We start from the raw sequence: 16,089 nt of genomic DNA on the forward strand, positions 1-16,089 counted from the left end.
CAGCTATAATAACTAATACCTTAATTATCATCAGAACCAAGACCCTTTAATATCACTGCCCCTAATCTTTTTTTCAAATAGGAAACTTGAACACAACTGTAATTCTTTTAAGAATCTTTATTGAATTTTTTTTGAACAATTTAGTTTGCTGGATCTCGATGCAGTTTATAAAAAAACTTCAGCACAGTTTCATATAAACTGCAATCAAAAAAGTAACTTGTCAAAGAAGTTATCTGAAGTTGCAAGTTATTTTTTGTAATATGCAGAACAGGAAAATGTAAGCATGCTCTCGGATGCAGGCGCTCCTGTGTGCTATGGAGTTACTTTGAAGAGCTTGCTAAGGTCTGCGGGCAGTTTATGGAATGCAATCATTCTCTCCACGATTTTGGTACATGAGAATAAAACTGATATTTATGAAATATGTCTTTTTCTCAAAAAAGTTGAGGCAGCTTTTGTTGAATGCTATCTGTGGGAGTACACTTGATAACCTTGAACTGTACTAAGAGAAACAGACAGCCAAGAGGCCATGTTCATGCTGAAACTTGAAAACACCCCTCTAGACGTGTTGATTTCCCAGAAAAGGAAGAGGATAAAACACTAAGCACAGTTGTTCATTGTCTTACAGTAGCAGAACACACCAAGAAACTTTACATAAGAAGGGAGCAAATTCCCTTCACTGCTTTCAGTCAAGGTCAGTGGCGGCTACAGTGGAGGGTGGAGGTGGAGCCAGCCTAGGACAGGATAAAAGCTGAAGTCTACGTCTCATGCATAGTTGTCGTCGTTCTGTCCTCGCGTGGTTCTCAGACATCCGAATTAGAACTGAGGTTTGTCAACCTGGGGTCCGCGTTGATTTCGTATCTGTAATGATACCCTTCCATGTGATCCCTGCAGGCATCTCTGATGTTATGCATCCACTTTTTTATCCCTTTGCGGTTCAGATACAAAACCAGTAGGAAGATGGCGCCTATCAGGGCTAAAACAATACCCAGGAAGACGTAAGACGTCTGCAGGGATGGAGGAAGGATAGGGTCACATTCCAGGTCGGAGCTGTCGAGTTCCAAGAGAACCCGATTCCTCATTTTTTCCGGGAATGCACAGGTGAGCCTGGCTTTGCCCTGCACTACCTCTGTCTCCTTGAGCCAGGCCACCATGTCCGCCATGTGGCAGTCACAGACCCAGGGATTGTCGTCCAGGAAGACCCTGACGTGGGGCAGGCTCTGCAGCTCTGCCAGGGTGCCGTTGTGCAGGACCTTGAGGGCGTTGTTCTCCAGGTGGAGGCTTTCGAGGTGTGTCAGGTTGCGGAAGGAGACGTAGGTCAGGCTCACCAGCGAGTTGTTGCGCAGGTCCAGGTGCCTGAGGCCGGGCAGCTGGGCCAGGACGTCGCGGGGCAGGTAGAGGAGGTGGTTGCTGACCAGCTCCAGGCGGCGGAGCCCGCGCAGCGCGTGGCCCGCTCGCAGGGCCGCTGCCACCGTACCCTCAAAGCTCCGGTTCTGCCGCTCGGCCGCAGGGGGCACGATGCGGTTCAGGAGCAGTTCCACCAAGGGGCTGGGGGCCGCGACGCTGGCGTTGCCGCCCGAGAAGGCGAAGGGGCTGAGGTCGGCCAGCGGGTTGTGGCTGAGGTCGAGCTGGCGCAGGCTGGGCAGATGCTCGAAGGCGCCGGCGCGCACCTCCTCCAGGTGGCTGCCGCTGAGGTTGAGCGCGGCCAGCTCGGCCAGCGGCGGCCGGCGGGCGAAGGCCCCGGCGGGGAGCACGGCCAGCTGATTGCCGGTGAGGAAGAGGTTGCGCACGTAGGGGGGCAGGTCCGCGGGCACCTCGGTCAGGTTGCGGTTCACGCACTTGACGGTGCGCGCCGCCTCGGAGCACTCGCACGCCGGGGGGCATCGGCCCGGCAGCTGGGGCTGGGCGGACGCCGCAGAGACCGGGAGCGCCGAGGAGGTGGAGGAGGACGCGGAGGAGGGGAGGGAGGACGAGGAGACCCAGCCCAGGAGGACCAGCGCCAGCCGTGCCAGCCGCAGCCTCCCGTCCCCGGCGGCGGGGCCCCGGGAGCACCCCCCAGGCATCGCGGCTCGGGTCTCCCCGGAGCTGGGCTGGGACGCTGCCCGCTCCGAAGGTTCGGGGGGTTGGGCCCGGAGGGCGCGGGCCGGCCGGAAGCGTCTGGAGAAAACTTTCCTCTTGTGAAAGCTGAGGAGGGCCGCCGCCGCCGCCGCCGGAACTTGGCTAAGCCCCTCGCCACCGGGCGTCCCCCTCCCGGGGCCGAGCCCCCCGCCCCTTCCCTCCAGAAAGTACGCACGGCGGGTCGGGACGCTCAGCTCCGCGCTCCGCTTCCAGCGGCCGCCCCCGGGGGGCACCTCCTCGCCTCTTTTGTTGGCGCCTTGCGCAGGATCCGCGGCGCGACCTGGGACAAGCGGGAGAGAAGCGTGAGGGGCAGCGGCGCCCGCAGCTCCCCGAGTGCAGGAACCGGCCTCTGCCAGCCAAGTCGTCCCCACTCGGTACCCGAGACCTCCCTCCTTTAAGCCCGTCCGAGCCTCGCCGCCTCCAGCGCGCCACGCAGATCCGTACACGCAGATCCGTACCCGGGAGAGGGGCGCGCGACCCGAGATGCCGGAGCGCGAAGTCTGCCTTCTACTGCGGCCCCTGCTATATATACCCTTCCAGCTCCCGCCCTCCGCCTTTCCCGATCCGATTCGTCCCCCCCCCCCTCCCCCGCATCGAACTTCTCGCTTAATCCCCAGCACCTCCCGGCCAAACTTCTCACTCTCCCAGCTCCTTCCCCCCACCGACTCCGCAGACGACCTGCCTTCCGGGGTCTCCGCCCCCCGCCCGGACTTCTCCTCCCGGTCCAGGTGAGGACGAGAGGGAAGTTTCCCGTTACAGGAGTATTTTGATCTCTCAGAACCCTCTCGGATTAAGTGGAGGAGCGGATAGCTGGCGCCCCCCAGCCGGCGCCCCCGCCAGCCCCTCGGATCCGAGGGCGTTCCAGTCCTCTCCAAAAGGGAGGGGAGAGGCCGCGAACAAAGCGACGGCGGAACCCGGACCTGCGCTCCTCTCCTGCCCGAGGGTGGGGAGGGGCCCCGGAGCCACCGCCTCCGCCCGCTCCCCACCGCTCACCTCCGCGCGCCCGCCACCTCCCGAGACAACTCCCGGTCCCACTAGAGTCGCGGGGACTTCTCGGGTCCGAGCTGCGCGCCGACTCTCCTCGCACCCCAGCCCCAGGCCCAACCTCCGCAGCTGGGAAAAACCAATCCGGGGGGCGGGGGAGGGCAGGCCTGCCGGAGGGGCTGCTCCGGCCGCGCGGCCAGCCTCGGCAGACCTCGGTGGGGGGATTGAATAAAGGAGGCGGGGGGGGGGGGGTCTGCGCTGCGCACCTCGTCCTGGTGGAAACTGACGAGGAATGCGCCGGAAAAGGTGAGGGAATCCCTTCTTCTCCCCCTTCCCCGACATCCTTTGGTGGTTCCTCGTTTTGCATACTGGACTTACCTTGGACAGGAACAAAACCACTGGTGAATCTCGTGGAATTCGTCCTGATTCGGGCACTTAAGGCAGTAACCGGGTAGATTTAGGCGTGACAGAGCAACGCGAAGCAGCAGCGTCAAGAAGGGAGCTGAAAATGCACAGCGGCAGCGGTAAAACGCCCAGCAGCCTGCAAGGGAGTTTCGCAGTCTTCCCACCGAAGTGATAACGTTAGACTGCCAACTTCAGATTTAGGTGTAATTAACGCGTCCCTACCTGTCCCGCCCCCGCACTTCTCCGGATAGTTACGGAACTTGTGAAGGGAGAGAGCTAACTTTAAGAAGAAGGGGGGAAAGATTGGTGGAGAAGAGATTCACTCTTGATTCATGAGCTTTTCCCTATCCCCAAATTAAAAGCAGAAGGAAGAAAACGGCCGCCAAAGCGTCCTAGAAACAAAAGGCATACAGAGAGGACGTGAGTCACCCGGAAAGCGGACCCGCCCCGCTCACCAGATGTAGCAGCGATGTGTCAGTGCAAGTCACTTAAGATGGGAGAGTTCATGGGGTGGGAGTGGGAGGGAGGCCGCCTGGGGAGAGCAGAAGTTTGGTACCAATGTCTAACGCCCCAGGAGGCGCCAGGTAGGCAGGGAACCCAGAGGCTGAAGTCGGGAAAGGAGACTGAATGACTGAGTATAGGGGGGATTTGTTACATCGGAGAGGTTTGGGGTCCTGCAAGCTCAATCCTTGATCTCTCAGTGACTCTGTATCTCCCTTCTCCCGATCAAATAATTTCCCTGAAAGGATGAGAAGGTGCTGGTTATTCAAGGCTTGTTCGTTTTAGAAAGAAAATGGCAATTAGAGAAAACAGTTGGGGAAATTAAGATCTGGTAATATGAAAAGGATCGAATAAAGAATGCCGAAGTTTGTGCCTGTGACGTGTGCCTTTAGTGTGACAAAAGGCCCCAACTCTTAAGTTGATTCCTTATTACTTTTGTGGGAAGAGATAGTCTGCAGAGCCAATAGCCAAAATGACCCAGACAAGACATGGAGAGGTTGGAGACTGCAACGATTTGTGCAAAAAGCCAGTTTCGTTCACTTGTATCTTCAGCATGTTTATCTAAATCTCTTTTTCTTGTTTTTAAAAGTGTTTTTTAACACGAATGTGAAACACTTTGACAAAAGAATCTGAAAAGCTGTAGTGATGTTCTGTATCCTGATGGTGGTGGTGGTTACATAAATCTATACATGTGTCAAAATTCATAGAACTTTGTACACCGAAAAGAATCAGTTCTTTGATAATTTTTAAACAAAAGTAATTACTCATGGGAAAAAAACTGTAGTAATGCTCTGGCATGATATTAATTCTGGTTCTGCTCTGTTAAGGAGAGTGAGAAGCACTTTAGAATTTAGAAAGATATATTCTCATCCGATCTTAGAGTCAACTCGGCAGTATAGATACCATTAGTACTATTGTCTTGTTATTCGTGTTGTTATTCTGTTTTACAAATGAAAAAACTGGGGCTCTGAACTGAGAATAGCTAGCGTTGACCGTGTCTTTTACTTGCCAAGCCCTGTGCTGATCACTTTACAGAAATTATCTGTTTTATTCTTCCCATCAGTACTCAGGTAGGTTCTCTCACTGCAGTTTTAAAGAGGAGAAAAACTGAGGCAGGAATAAATTATGTAACTTGTTCTAATGTGTGGTGGAGGTAGGGACCAGGCCCAGATTTGTCTGCTTTTCTTAAATATCTCACATTCCGCCTCTAGGCAAAATTGAGGAGTTTGTGCAAAGTCCTACTCTGTATCACTTAGGCACAACCAAAGCCTCTCCCCTGGTTCTCTTTCTCCTGATTTTCTTCTACTTGCCTGCAGCTGGCAGTTGGTTATGGCTGCTGAATCAGGACTCAGAAATTTGGGGTCATTTTTAGCTCCACCACTTACTCATTGTGTGGCTTCTGTATACCTCTGTTTCTTAATCTGTAAAATAGGACCACTAATAAAACGTTATGGCATTTCCATGAGAATTGAGATAACAGGCAAAATTGCCTGTTATTTTTGTATTCTTCTTAATTACTCACCCTCTTGCCATTTATTGTGCACCCACCATATCCCTGTAACTGTGTTAGTGATAGGAATCCAAGGATGAATAGTCTAAGGTCTCCTTCAAGTAGAGTTGCCAGATTTAGCAAATAAAAATACAGGATACTCAGCTAAACTTGAATTTCATATACACGATGAATGATTTTTTAGTATGAATATGTCCCACGCAATATTTGGGATGTACTTACACTAAAAAATTTTGTTCTTTACCTGAAATTCTAATTTAACTGGGCATCCTGTATTTGGTCTGGTGACAAAGGAATTCATAACCTGGTGGAAGAAACACAGAAACAAGAGCTTTCAATGCAGAACATTGAATGCAGTTTAGTATGTGTATCTTTCCAATCTCTCTCTTTGCATATATTTTACTTCTGTTTTTGCTATTTTTTATATGAATGGGATCATAGTATATGTATTATTCATGATTTTTTTTTTTAGTTTTAAAACAACCATATATCATTCTGTGTCCATACATATAGGTATGCTTTCTTCTTTATTTTATAGACTGCAAAATATTCCGTACTGTGGATTGTTTTGCCACATTTTTTAACTGCCCTATTGAAAGACATTAAGATCAGTAACTACTTTTTAAAGAAGTTTCCTTCAAGTGAGAAAAGCTTACTAGGATCAGTTCTATTTTGATTGTCTTCAGCATCTAATTATCCGGAATTATCATACTTGCTTTACTCCTGACAGCTTGAAAATTTTTTTGTGCATGATGCTATTTACATGCTCTAAAGCAGAACAGAGAATTTCAGAGCACATTTTCCCCCATTTATTCTTCCATTCCAAAATAAAATAAGAAGGATCTGAATGTCCTAATGGAGAAGAACCAATCTAGTGTATTTCATAGGTCATTTTGTAGCCTCCAGGAAAATGTCTCTGCACTATTATTTATTTAGCACATTGTTTCTGCAGGAACCGTTTTTCTTCTAATGACCCAAAGGAAAGTCATTAGTAAATTTTTGAAATATTGCTGCTAAATCCTGGGAAGGCAAGGAATAATGTATTTTTTTTAAATGATGGGTGATTATGGCTACCCTCATAGTAACTAGAAGAGAGAAACCATGTGGTGCAGCATGGACAAACATCAAGGTTATTTAAGACTAGTTAATTTTGGTCTCTGCCTTAAATTAGCAAAGGAGTTGATAAAGGTGAACACTCTCAAATCCAAAAAATTTCTAAAACAAAGTCAAACATTGGTGAATGTCAAACACACATGTCGTAAAACCGTGAACCAGCCCTTAAAACCAGAACAATCAACTTGACAGTCAATTTGGGGGGAAAAATATATTTTAATTGTTAACGATTAAAAAGAAAACTCTTCTCATGTGCTGATTTCAAATCATTTGAGAAAGAAATAAGCTTCTTGTCTGAGATATATAAACTAAATTAAGTAAAATATTAACTAGGGAATGGGTTGAAAAGGACATATTTGTTTCATGAGTCAGTACAATGGGGGTTGGAGCTAGTAAAAGAAAAATATAGCAATGACATTTCAGGATTTATCAGAAATTAAATAAATACTAAAGAAAGAACAAGCTAAAAGGCTGTAAAATTGGAAAGATTAAACTGGATGTAAATATGTGATTCTTCAAGGATGAGAAAACCTTGAAACATAAATAAAACAATTATATAACAATCTGCAGAACTTTCCAAATAGTGAACATTACAGGATTATTCAGCTTTAAGTGTATTTAACTTTTTAAGTCGTTACTGTATGCCCTCCAGCTATTTGATGTTCTTGGGGTACAGAGGTAAATAGGATAAAAATCCCTGTCTTCAGATAACTCACAGTCTAGTGGTGAAGGCACACTACCTAACAGTTACAAAACATATGGTGACTGCAAGGGTCGTGGTGGAGTGGGGAGACTGGAGAAGACTTCATGGGGGAAGTAATGCCTGAACTGCATTTTGAAGTATTAGTAGGAACTTGCTAGACAAAAGATTGGCAAGTTGGTGAAAAGACTTAGAGAACTTGTTCAGTTCTAGAGACTACGTGGGGAAGGGCACAGCACGCATTGGAGAGAGTGGTATAAGGCCAGATTTGAAACATGGTGGGATCAGATTACTGCCCTCTATTGGAAAAAGTTTGATTTCATCCTATAGAGCTGGGGAGCCTGCGAAGATATTTAGCAGGGGAACGACGTGATCAGATGTGCATTTTACAAAGATCACCTCTGCAATCTGTTTGAAGGGTAGGTTATAGGCAGAGAGACTGAGGGCAGGGAGAGAAATTGGGAGATCCAAGTGATGCATGTTGGAGAACTAAACTAAAGCAGTGTTAAAAGATTGACAAGGCAGGAACGGATTACATAGACCAGTGGTTCTCAACAGGGTGACACGGCCCCTAGTGGGCATTTTGGATATTTGTGGAGGCATTTTCTGGTTGCCACAATCATTGGGGAGAGCTACTGGCCTTTAGTGTGTACAGGACAGGGATGTTAGCTATCCTGCAATTAGAGAGACAATATCATACAATGAAAAATTATCCTGCTTCCCACATGACTTTCAAGTATCCATCTAGGCAATCTTGTAGGTGAAAAACCTGATTATAATCATCTCAGCCTAGAAACAACTCCATTCTACATTTAAATTGCAAATAGTTATAAAATGGTTTTAATGGGCTTCCCTGGTGGCGCAGTGGTTGAGAGTCTGCCTGCTAATGCAGGGGACATGGGTTCGAGCCCTGGTCTGGGAAGATCCCACATTCCGCGGAGCAGCTGGGCCTGTGAGCCACAATTACTGAGCCTGCGCATCTGGAGCCTGTGCTCCGCAGCAAGAGAGAGAGGCCACGATAGTGAAAGGCCCGCGCACTGTGATGAAGAGTGGCCCCCGCTTGCCGCAACTAGAGAAAGCCCTTGCACAGAAACGAAGACCCAACACAGCCAAAAATAAATAAATAAATTTTTTTAAAAAATGGTTTTAATATACACTGAATTTTCCAGGAATGCAGCTACCATGTTCATTGAAGAAAAATTATTGTTTTGTTTGGGACTCTACCAAAATTTTATCGCTGACAGCTATGCCACTCATGCTATTTGAGACACTAATACAACCCAACTGTATTAGTGTGCATTTGTATTTATTGCATTTACAGTAATTCTTATTTCAAAATGTCTAATGTAAAGGCAAACTATTATCTTTTCACTATTCATTTGAATCTTAGTCTAATTTCTCTTAAATCCTAGCCTGTTTATAAGTAGGTGGAAGTAAATTACCACTTCATTAGATCTTCTAGTATAGTTATTTATATGTTATACTACATGTTAGTTAACATTTAATTATGCTCCTCTTATTTCCCTCTTATAGTTAGTATAATATATATTTTAAAATTGGTGTGAAGATATGCTTTATATAAAGGGGCTTTATAAAATACTTGTTTTAAAAAGTTTGAAAGTAACCTGTATAGATACTTAAGAGGTAGAATCTATAAATCTTGGTAATTTATTCAATATTGAGGCGAGAATACAGGTATTTATAATTCTAAAACATGTAATATAATAGATAGTTTCTCTATTTTAAATGATGCCCAAGAGAAATCCTAATAACCCTAGATTGAAGAGTCAAATTTGACTGTAAGGAAGCTGAAAAATACCTGGAGTAAAGGACAGAACAGTGAATTTATTTGCTTGAAGAAGACCTGGCTTATTTGGTTGAAATTATTGTCTTTTTAAAAGAAATTGTGATAAATATTTAAATCAGCAGTGTTACCTAATACTCTTTTTCTAATGTAAATTAATTCAACTTTGAAGTTGACATTGAAGATTTTCCATTTCTCTAGTCCTTGCCCAAACTGGGTTCTAAACCAAAACTGGAATTCAGCCAAGCAATGGGAGCAGTTGCAGTTGTAGCTACCATCCAAATTTAATTAATTTCAATTAAATTTAATACAGTTCAATAAATGTTTACTAATGTAGCTTTTTTGTATGGAATTCACTTTGTCTTCCAAACAGAGCCACCTCCAAAGCCAGAAATTTTCCTTAAAAATTTTCTAATCCTGGCACATTGACAGGCAGTCTATTGCATGTCCATGGCAGAGGTTCAGCAGATAGACTTAGGCCAAAACTCAGATATATGACCCAGGTGTCTCTAATCTATTTTACAAGTCTTATCCAGTGAGCTAAAGCACATAGGTCAATAAGTTGCCTGCTAGCACTGCTTGAAATATTCAAAGCCAATAAGTGAATATTTATCAGATTTGGTTTAGCTCCCCATATAAAAGTCCAGGAAGAGAAGGCTAAAAATATTGTGTATTTTGGAATAGAATTTTATCACATTACCTTGGCAGTGAAAAAAAGAATGAAGTTAAAGAGTTTAACTAGAGAGACAAAATCAAGCCAGCATCAAATCATATGGCCTGAACAGTGGGTGGGTGTTGAGTATGTGTTTTCTATATTTAATAAGAAAATATTTTAATTCATTTAAAATGGTAGAATAAAGGAGTTGGGTGCAAAGGGCATGTCAGAGGATACCTATTATTGAACTTGAACAAAAGCCTGCTGGAGGAATGTGTGACATCAGGAGGTACTTGAACCCACAAAATATTGGTGTGATGACATTTGCAAAGACGTGATATTCAAAATAGTTTACAACTAGTATGGCACAGCCACTGACCGGTAAGTGTTCAATAATCAGGGTTCCACCCGTCAACAAGCAGTAGGGCTTTGGTGTTGCAAGCTGCCTGAATACAAGTAATTATATATATGCTGAAGGTTTCCTATTCTCTTGGCACCCTCCACAGTACAGGCAATCATTAAAATTGTTCCATAACTTCGAAGCTTTACTCTAAGGAATTGGAAATCTTCCTTAAAATAAGAAAATAATCAGTAGTTATGAATAAATTGAGTTTATTCATTATTTGTTAGATTAAATAACTTTGGAGGGCATAAGTGCTTCTAGGCACTGTCCTGAGAACTGAGGATGCAATGATGAATTAAACAGACAAAAGCCTTGTTTTCATGGAAACTTATTGTTTCCATCTGTTTATTAAATCAATTAACTCAAGTGTGGGAAATCTAGTTTTCTTTTTTAATTGAATTAAAATATTTTGTTATTAAATATAGAAAACACATAACAGCAGAGGATTGTATAACAAAAGCTTGTGTCTACTACTCAGCTTTACAAATCCTAATATTTGGTTTCTTTTTCAGTTTTCTTTTGTATATAATTAAAGTGAACAAATTGATAAGTTTTGACATATACATACATTCTTGAAACCATCATTCAAGAAAGTTAACATATTCATCACCCTCAAAAGTTTTCTCATGACCTTTTATAATCTCTCTATCCACATGTCACCCTCACCCCAACCCATGCCCAGGCAACCATTAATTTGATTTCTGTCACTATAGATTAGTTTGAATTTTCTAGAATTTTATATAAATGGAATAATACAGTATGTGCTCTTTTTTATCTGGCTTCTTTTCACTCAGCATAATTAATTTGGGATTTATACATGTTGTTATGACCATCAATAATTGATTTTCATTTCTTTACTAAGTAGTATTCTATGATATAGATATAGGACAATTTGTATATCCCTTTACCTATTGATGGACATTTGGACTTTTTCCAGTTTGGGGCTATCACGTATGAAGCTGCGATAAACATTCACATTCAAGTCTTTGGGCATATGCTTTCACTTCTCTTGGGTAAATATCAAGACGTGGAATGGATAGGTCATATGGTAGATTCATTTTTAACTTTTTCAGGAATGCCAAACTAGTTTCCAAAGTGGTTATACCATTTTACAATCCTCCCCTCAGTGAAGAAGAGTTCCAGTTGCTCCACATCCTTCCAACACTTGATATTGTTAGATTTTTTTAATTTTAGATGTTCTAAAACGTGTAGTGGTATCTAATTTTGCTTTTAATTGTCGCAGTGATGTTGAGCACCTTTTAATGAGTATATTTGCCACCTGTGTATCTTCTTTCATGAAGTGTCTGATCAATTCATTTGTCCATTTTTATTGAGCCATTTATCTTCTTACAATTGAGTGTTAAGAGTTCTTTACATATATATTCTAGCTATGAAGAAATAATAATAAATTAGAGTTCTACACCTAGACAAACATCATTGAAACTCCTGATTTAAGGAAATAGTAAAGAATCCTACAATTATCGAAGCAAAATTGGCACTGGGCGAGGGAAGAAAAATTGAACTGATTTCAGAATTTTTTCTGCTCTATTAGATGCTAGAAGAATTTGGAGCTCTATGAATAGCCTCAGTTTTTAAAAATAATTTAATTTCTTTTTTGAAATGTATAATGCATTTAAACAGTTGAAACTTCAAAAGTGGCAGGAAGGTAATACAAGGGGAAATCTCTTTCCAATCCTATCCCTCGGCTATCCAGTTAACCACTCCACAGACAACCGACTTTTATCAGGTTTCTGTGTGTATCTTTACAGTTAGATCTTACGCACGTGTATGCAAATTCCTTTTCACAAATAATTGAACACTGCACATTGTTCTGCACTATGTTTAATTGAACAATGAGACTCAGAGATTCTTCATTCTTAGGGTAATAATGGGCAGATGGTATTCACTAGACTGTTTATTAGCTACCTATTGCTGTGTAATTAACCACGTCCAAACTCAGTGGCTTAAAACAATTCTTTATAAGCATAGCTTATGCATCTGTAGGTTGGCTGAGGATTGGATCATTTGGGTTGGGCTTGGTTGGCAAACTCTGCTAATCTGGGCTGGCTCACGCTTCTGCAAATTGATTTGATTGGTGGGCTCTATTCTAGGTTGGGCTTGACTGAAACACCTTGTCTGAAGACAGTTCTGCTCCAAATGGCTATTACCTTCCTCCCAAGACCAGTGGAACAGCCAAGGCAGTAGAAGCATGAGAGCAAGCAAGCTTAATCCATGTAAGTCCCTTTTAAGATACAGCTGGCATCACATCTGTCACCACTCTGTCAGCCAAAGCAAATCACATGCTAAAGCCAAGGAATAAGGAATTAGACCCCTCAGGTGCACAGTGAATGAGTGCTGCAAAGTAAAATGGCAAGGGGCTTGTACAGAGGATGGGCTGAAAAGTGGAGCTCCTGGTGCAATCTACCACAAACTGATATACCACGATTTATTTCAGCAACCCCTATTAAGAGATTTTCAGCTTTTTGCTATTACAAGCAATGCAGCAATGACTGAGTACACATGTCATCTTTCACATATGCCAGTATAGCTCTAGGATAAATCCTTAGAAGTGAAGTTCATGGTTAAAAAATATGGGCTTTTATAATTTTGATAGGTATTGTGAAACACTGTTTGGAGATTATTGTAACAATGTATATTCCCATCAGCAACGTTGGGACTATGTTATCATTTTTTTTATCTTTGCCAATCTTTCACATGAAAATATAATTTTTGCATAGCTCTAATTTGTATTTTTTAATTATAAATGAGGTTGACAATCTTTTCATATGTTTAAAAACCATTCATATTTCCTTTTTAAATCCATCTGTTCATATCTTTTGCCCATTTAGTTCTAATGGGTTTTTAAAAAAATTTTCTCAATTGATTTATATATCTTAAAGAAACTAACACTTAACTTATTAAATTAAGGGCACATGCCAAAAAAAAAAAAAAAAAAAAAAAGCTCCTATAATTAAAAAACAACAAGCAGAACCATAGTCCAGCCAGTTGACTGGGGAGTCATTGAAAGACAGAGCTAAGAAGAGCCCTCCTGAGGTCAGAACAAATCTTAGAGATGGCTTCAAAAACTATTCCTACTTGGGCTTCCCTGGTGGCACAGTGGTTGAGAATCCGCCTTCCAATGCAGGGGACACGGGTTCGAGCCCTGGTCTGGGAAGATCCCACATGCCGTGGAGCAACTAGGCCCGTGAGCCACAACTACTGAGCCTGCGCGTCTGGAGCCCGTGCTCTGCAACAAGAGAGGCCGCGATAGCGAGAGGCCCGCACACCACGATGAAGAGTGGCCCCCGCTCGCCGCAACTAGAGAAAGCCCTCGCACAGAAACGAAGACCCAACACGGCCATAAATAAATAAATTTTAAAAAACAAAACAAAAACAAAAACTACTCCTAGTTGAATTTAATTGTTCACTTAATGGCTTACCTCAGGCTGCCATAGCAAAATGCCATAAATGGGGCGACTTAAACAATGTAAATGTTTTTTCTCACAGTTCTGGTGTCTGGGAAGTCCAAGATCTAGGTGTTGGCAGGCTAGGTTACATTCTGAGGCCTCTCGTCTTGGCCTATCGGCAGCCACCATCCCTGCTGTATGCTCACAGGACTGCTTCCTTGTGTGCGGCAGAGAGAGGAATCTCTGGTGTTCCTTCCTCTTCTTATAAGAGCTGTAACCTCACGGGAGCCTCACCCTAATGACTTCATCTAAACCTAATCACCTCCCAAAGGCCTCACCTTCTAATACTATCACATTGGGCTTTAGGGCTTCAGCATATGAATTAGGAATTGGGGGTGGGTGGGGGGGAGCCACACAGTCGTTCAGTCTATAACATTTAATTTATTTTAAACTTAATTTATTCAATTAATAAAATAATTCATTTTAGCTATAAAAGATAGTATAAATGAATGTTTCTTCTTATTTCTTTTCTTAACTGAAATAAAACACAATTGTATAAAATACTATATATATATATATATATATATATATATATATATATATATATATAATTGTACTGTTGGGCCAGAATATATAGAAATGTAATATATCTGGCAATAACAGCAGCAAGAAGGTAGATGGGAGCAAAGCTGTGTTGAGCTAAGGAAATGACCCCTGATGGTAACTTGAATCCTTGGAACATACCTAGAGAACCAAAAACAGTAAACAGTAAGGTTTAATACACATAAAATTATACAATCTAGTACTATTGGTGGTTTAGTAACATATATACATGTATCATGTATAACAATGATAGTGGGAAAGGGGAAAGAGAATAGCATTGCATAGAAGTTAATGTTTCTATATCACATTAATTAAGTTTGTATAAATCTGAAGTATCAATAGATTTTGATGATATGTATATAGTAAGCCCTATAGCAATCACTAACAAAATAAGTTTAAAAATAGTGAAAAAGTAATTAAAATATTACTCTAGAAAATATTCCCTTAATTTAAAATAGAGCAGTAGGGAGAACAGAAACAGAAAAGACATTAGACAATAGAAAACAAAAATTTAAATGGCAGACATATATCCAGTTATATCAATAATAATATTAAGTGCAAATGGGTTAAATAATCCAGTCACAAGGCAGAAATTGTCAAACTGGATAACAAACATGATCCAACTATATACTGTCTACAGGAGAAACACTTTAGATTCAAAGATACAAATAGACTGAAGGTAAAAGAATGGAAAAAGGTATATCATACAAACAGCAACCAAGGAAAGCTGGAATAACTATAATAATATCAAATACAATACACTTTAAAATGAAAAGAAAATGGTACTAGAGATAAAGAGGGCATTTTATAATAAAAGTGTCAAACCATCAGAATGTTATAATAATTATAAACATATAGGCCCATAGCATCAAAGCTCTGAAATACATGAAGCAAAACAAACAGAATTGAAAGGAAAAATAGACAGTTTGACAAAAATAGTTGAAGAGTTCAATACCCCCCCATAATGGATAGAACATCTAAGTAGAGTATCAAAAAAGGAAATGGAAAACTTAAGCATTATATGCAAAATAGATCTAACAGACATATTTAGAATGTTCCACCCAACAACAGCCGAATACACATTTGTCTGAGTATATGCTCAGGATAGACTATATGCTAGGCTATAAAACAATCCTCAAGAAATTTAAAGGGATTGTAATTATAGAAGTATTTCTCTGATCACAATGGAGAGAGGTTAAAAATTAGTAACAAAAAGAAATTTGGGATATTCACAAATAATGAAAAAATTAAACAGTACACTACTAAATAACCAATGGGTCAAAGAAGAAATCAAAAGAAAAATTAGAAGATATTTTAGGATGAATGAAAATGAAGATACAACCTATTAAAACTTATGAGATGCAAGTAAAGCAGTTCTTAGGGGGAAATTTATAGCTATAAATGCCTACATGGAAAAAAAAAAGAAAAGAAACAATCTCAAACAATGATTTAACATTCCATTTAAGATACGGGAAAAAGAAGAGCAAATTAAACCCAAAGCAAGGATAAGGGAGAAATAATAATGATTAGAACTGAGATAAATGAAATAGATAAAAGAAAAATAATAAAGAAAATCAACAAAATCTAAATTTGGTTCTTCAAGAAGATCAGCAAAATTGACAAAACTTTAGTTAAACTAAAAAGAAGGACTCACTATCATACAGAGTGAAGTAAGAAAGAGAAAAACAAATACCATATGCTAATGCATATATATGGAATCTAAAGAAAAAAAAATTGGTACTGATGAACCTAGTTGCAGGGCAGGAATAAAGAGGTAGACATAGAAAATGGACTTGAGGACATGGGGTGGGAGGGCGAAGCTGGGGTGAAGTGAGAGTAGCATCAACATATATACACTACCGAATGTAAAATAGCTGGCTGCTGGGAAG

The 16,089-nt window shown here is 41.8% G+C and overlaps 1 protein-coding gene and 1 long non-coding RNA gene across 7 annotated transcripts in view; both read right to left on the reverse strand.

Annotated features, from left to right (window-relative positions):
- LOC309666689 overlaps window positions 1–16,089 on the reverse strand; it is a 90,554-nt gene that overhangs the window by 30,658 nt on the left and 43,807 nt on the right. The gene's annotated exons all lie outside the window — the stretch shown is intronic.
- On the reverse strand, window positions 103–12,294 carry TPBG (trophoblast glycoprotein). 6 transcript variants are annotated; one of them, XR_014267176.1, is made up of 3 exons: window positions 3,727–12,294; window positions 3,478–3,601; window positions 2,261–2,395 (listed from the first exon to the last, which is right to left on the reverse strand). XR_014267176.1 is itself a non-coding variant. In XM_082474208.1 (2 exons), exons 1-2 carry the CDS (start codon window positions 3,439–3,441, stop codon window positions 801–803), a joined length of 1,911 nt encoding a protein of 636 aa, XP_082330334.1. In that variant the 5' UTR covers window positions 3,442–3,458; the 3' UTR covers window positions 103–800. The 6 variants fall into 6 exon arrangements, 3 of the variants coding, with proteins under 3 accessions (XP_082330334.1, XP_082330336.1, XP_082330335.1); XR_014267177.1 differs by adding an exon at window positions 3,109–3,228 and having other exon boundaries at window positions 2,377–2,395; window positions 3,478–12,294; XM_082474208.1 differs by lacking the exons at window positions 3,478–3,601; window positions 3,727–12,294 and adding an exon at window positions 3,126–3,458 and having other exon boundaries at window positions 103–2,395.

The sequence above is a fragment of the Balaenoptera physalus genome (genome assembly GCF_965194825.1).
Source record: "Balaenoptera physalus genome assembly, chromosome: 9".
In the NCBI taxonomy this organism is placed as follows: Eukaryota; Metazoa; Chordata; class Mammalia; order Artiodactyla; family Balaenopteridae; genus Balaenoptera; species Balaenoptera physalus.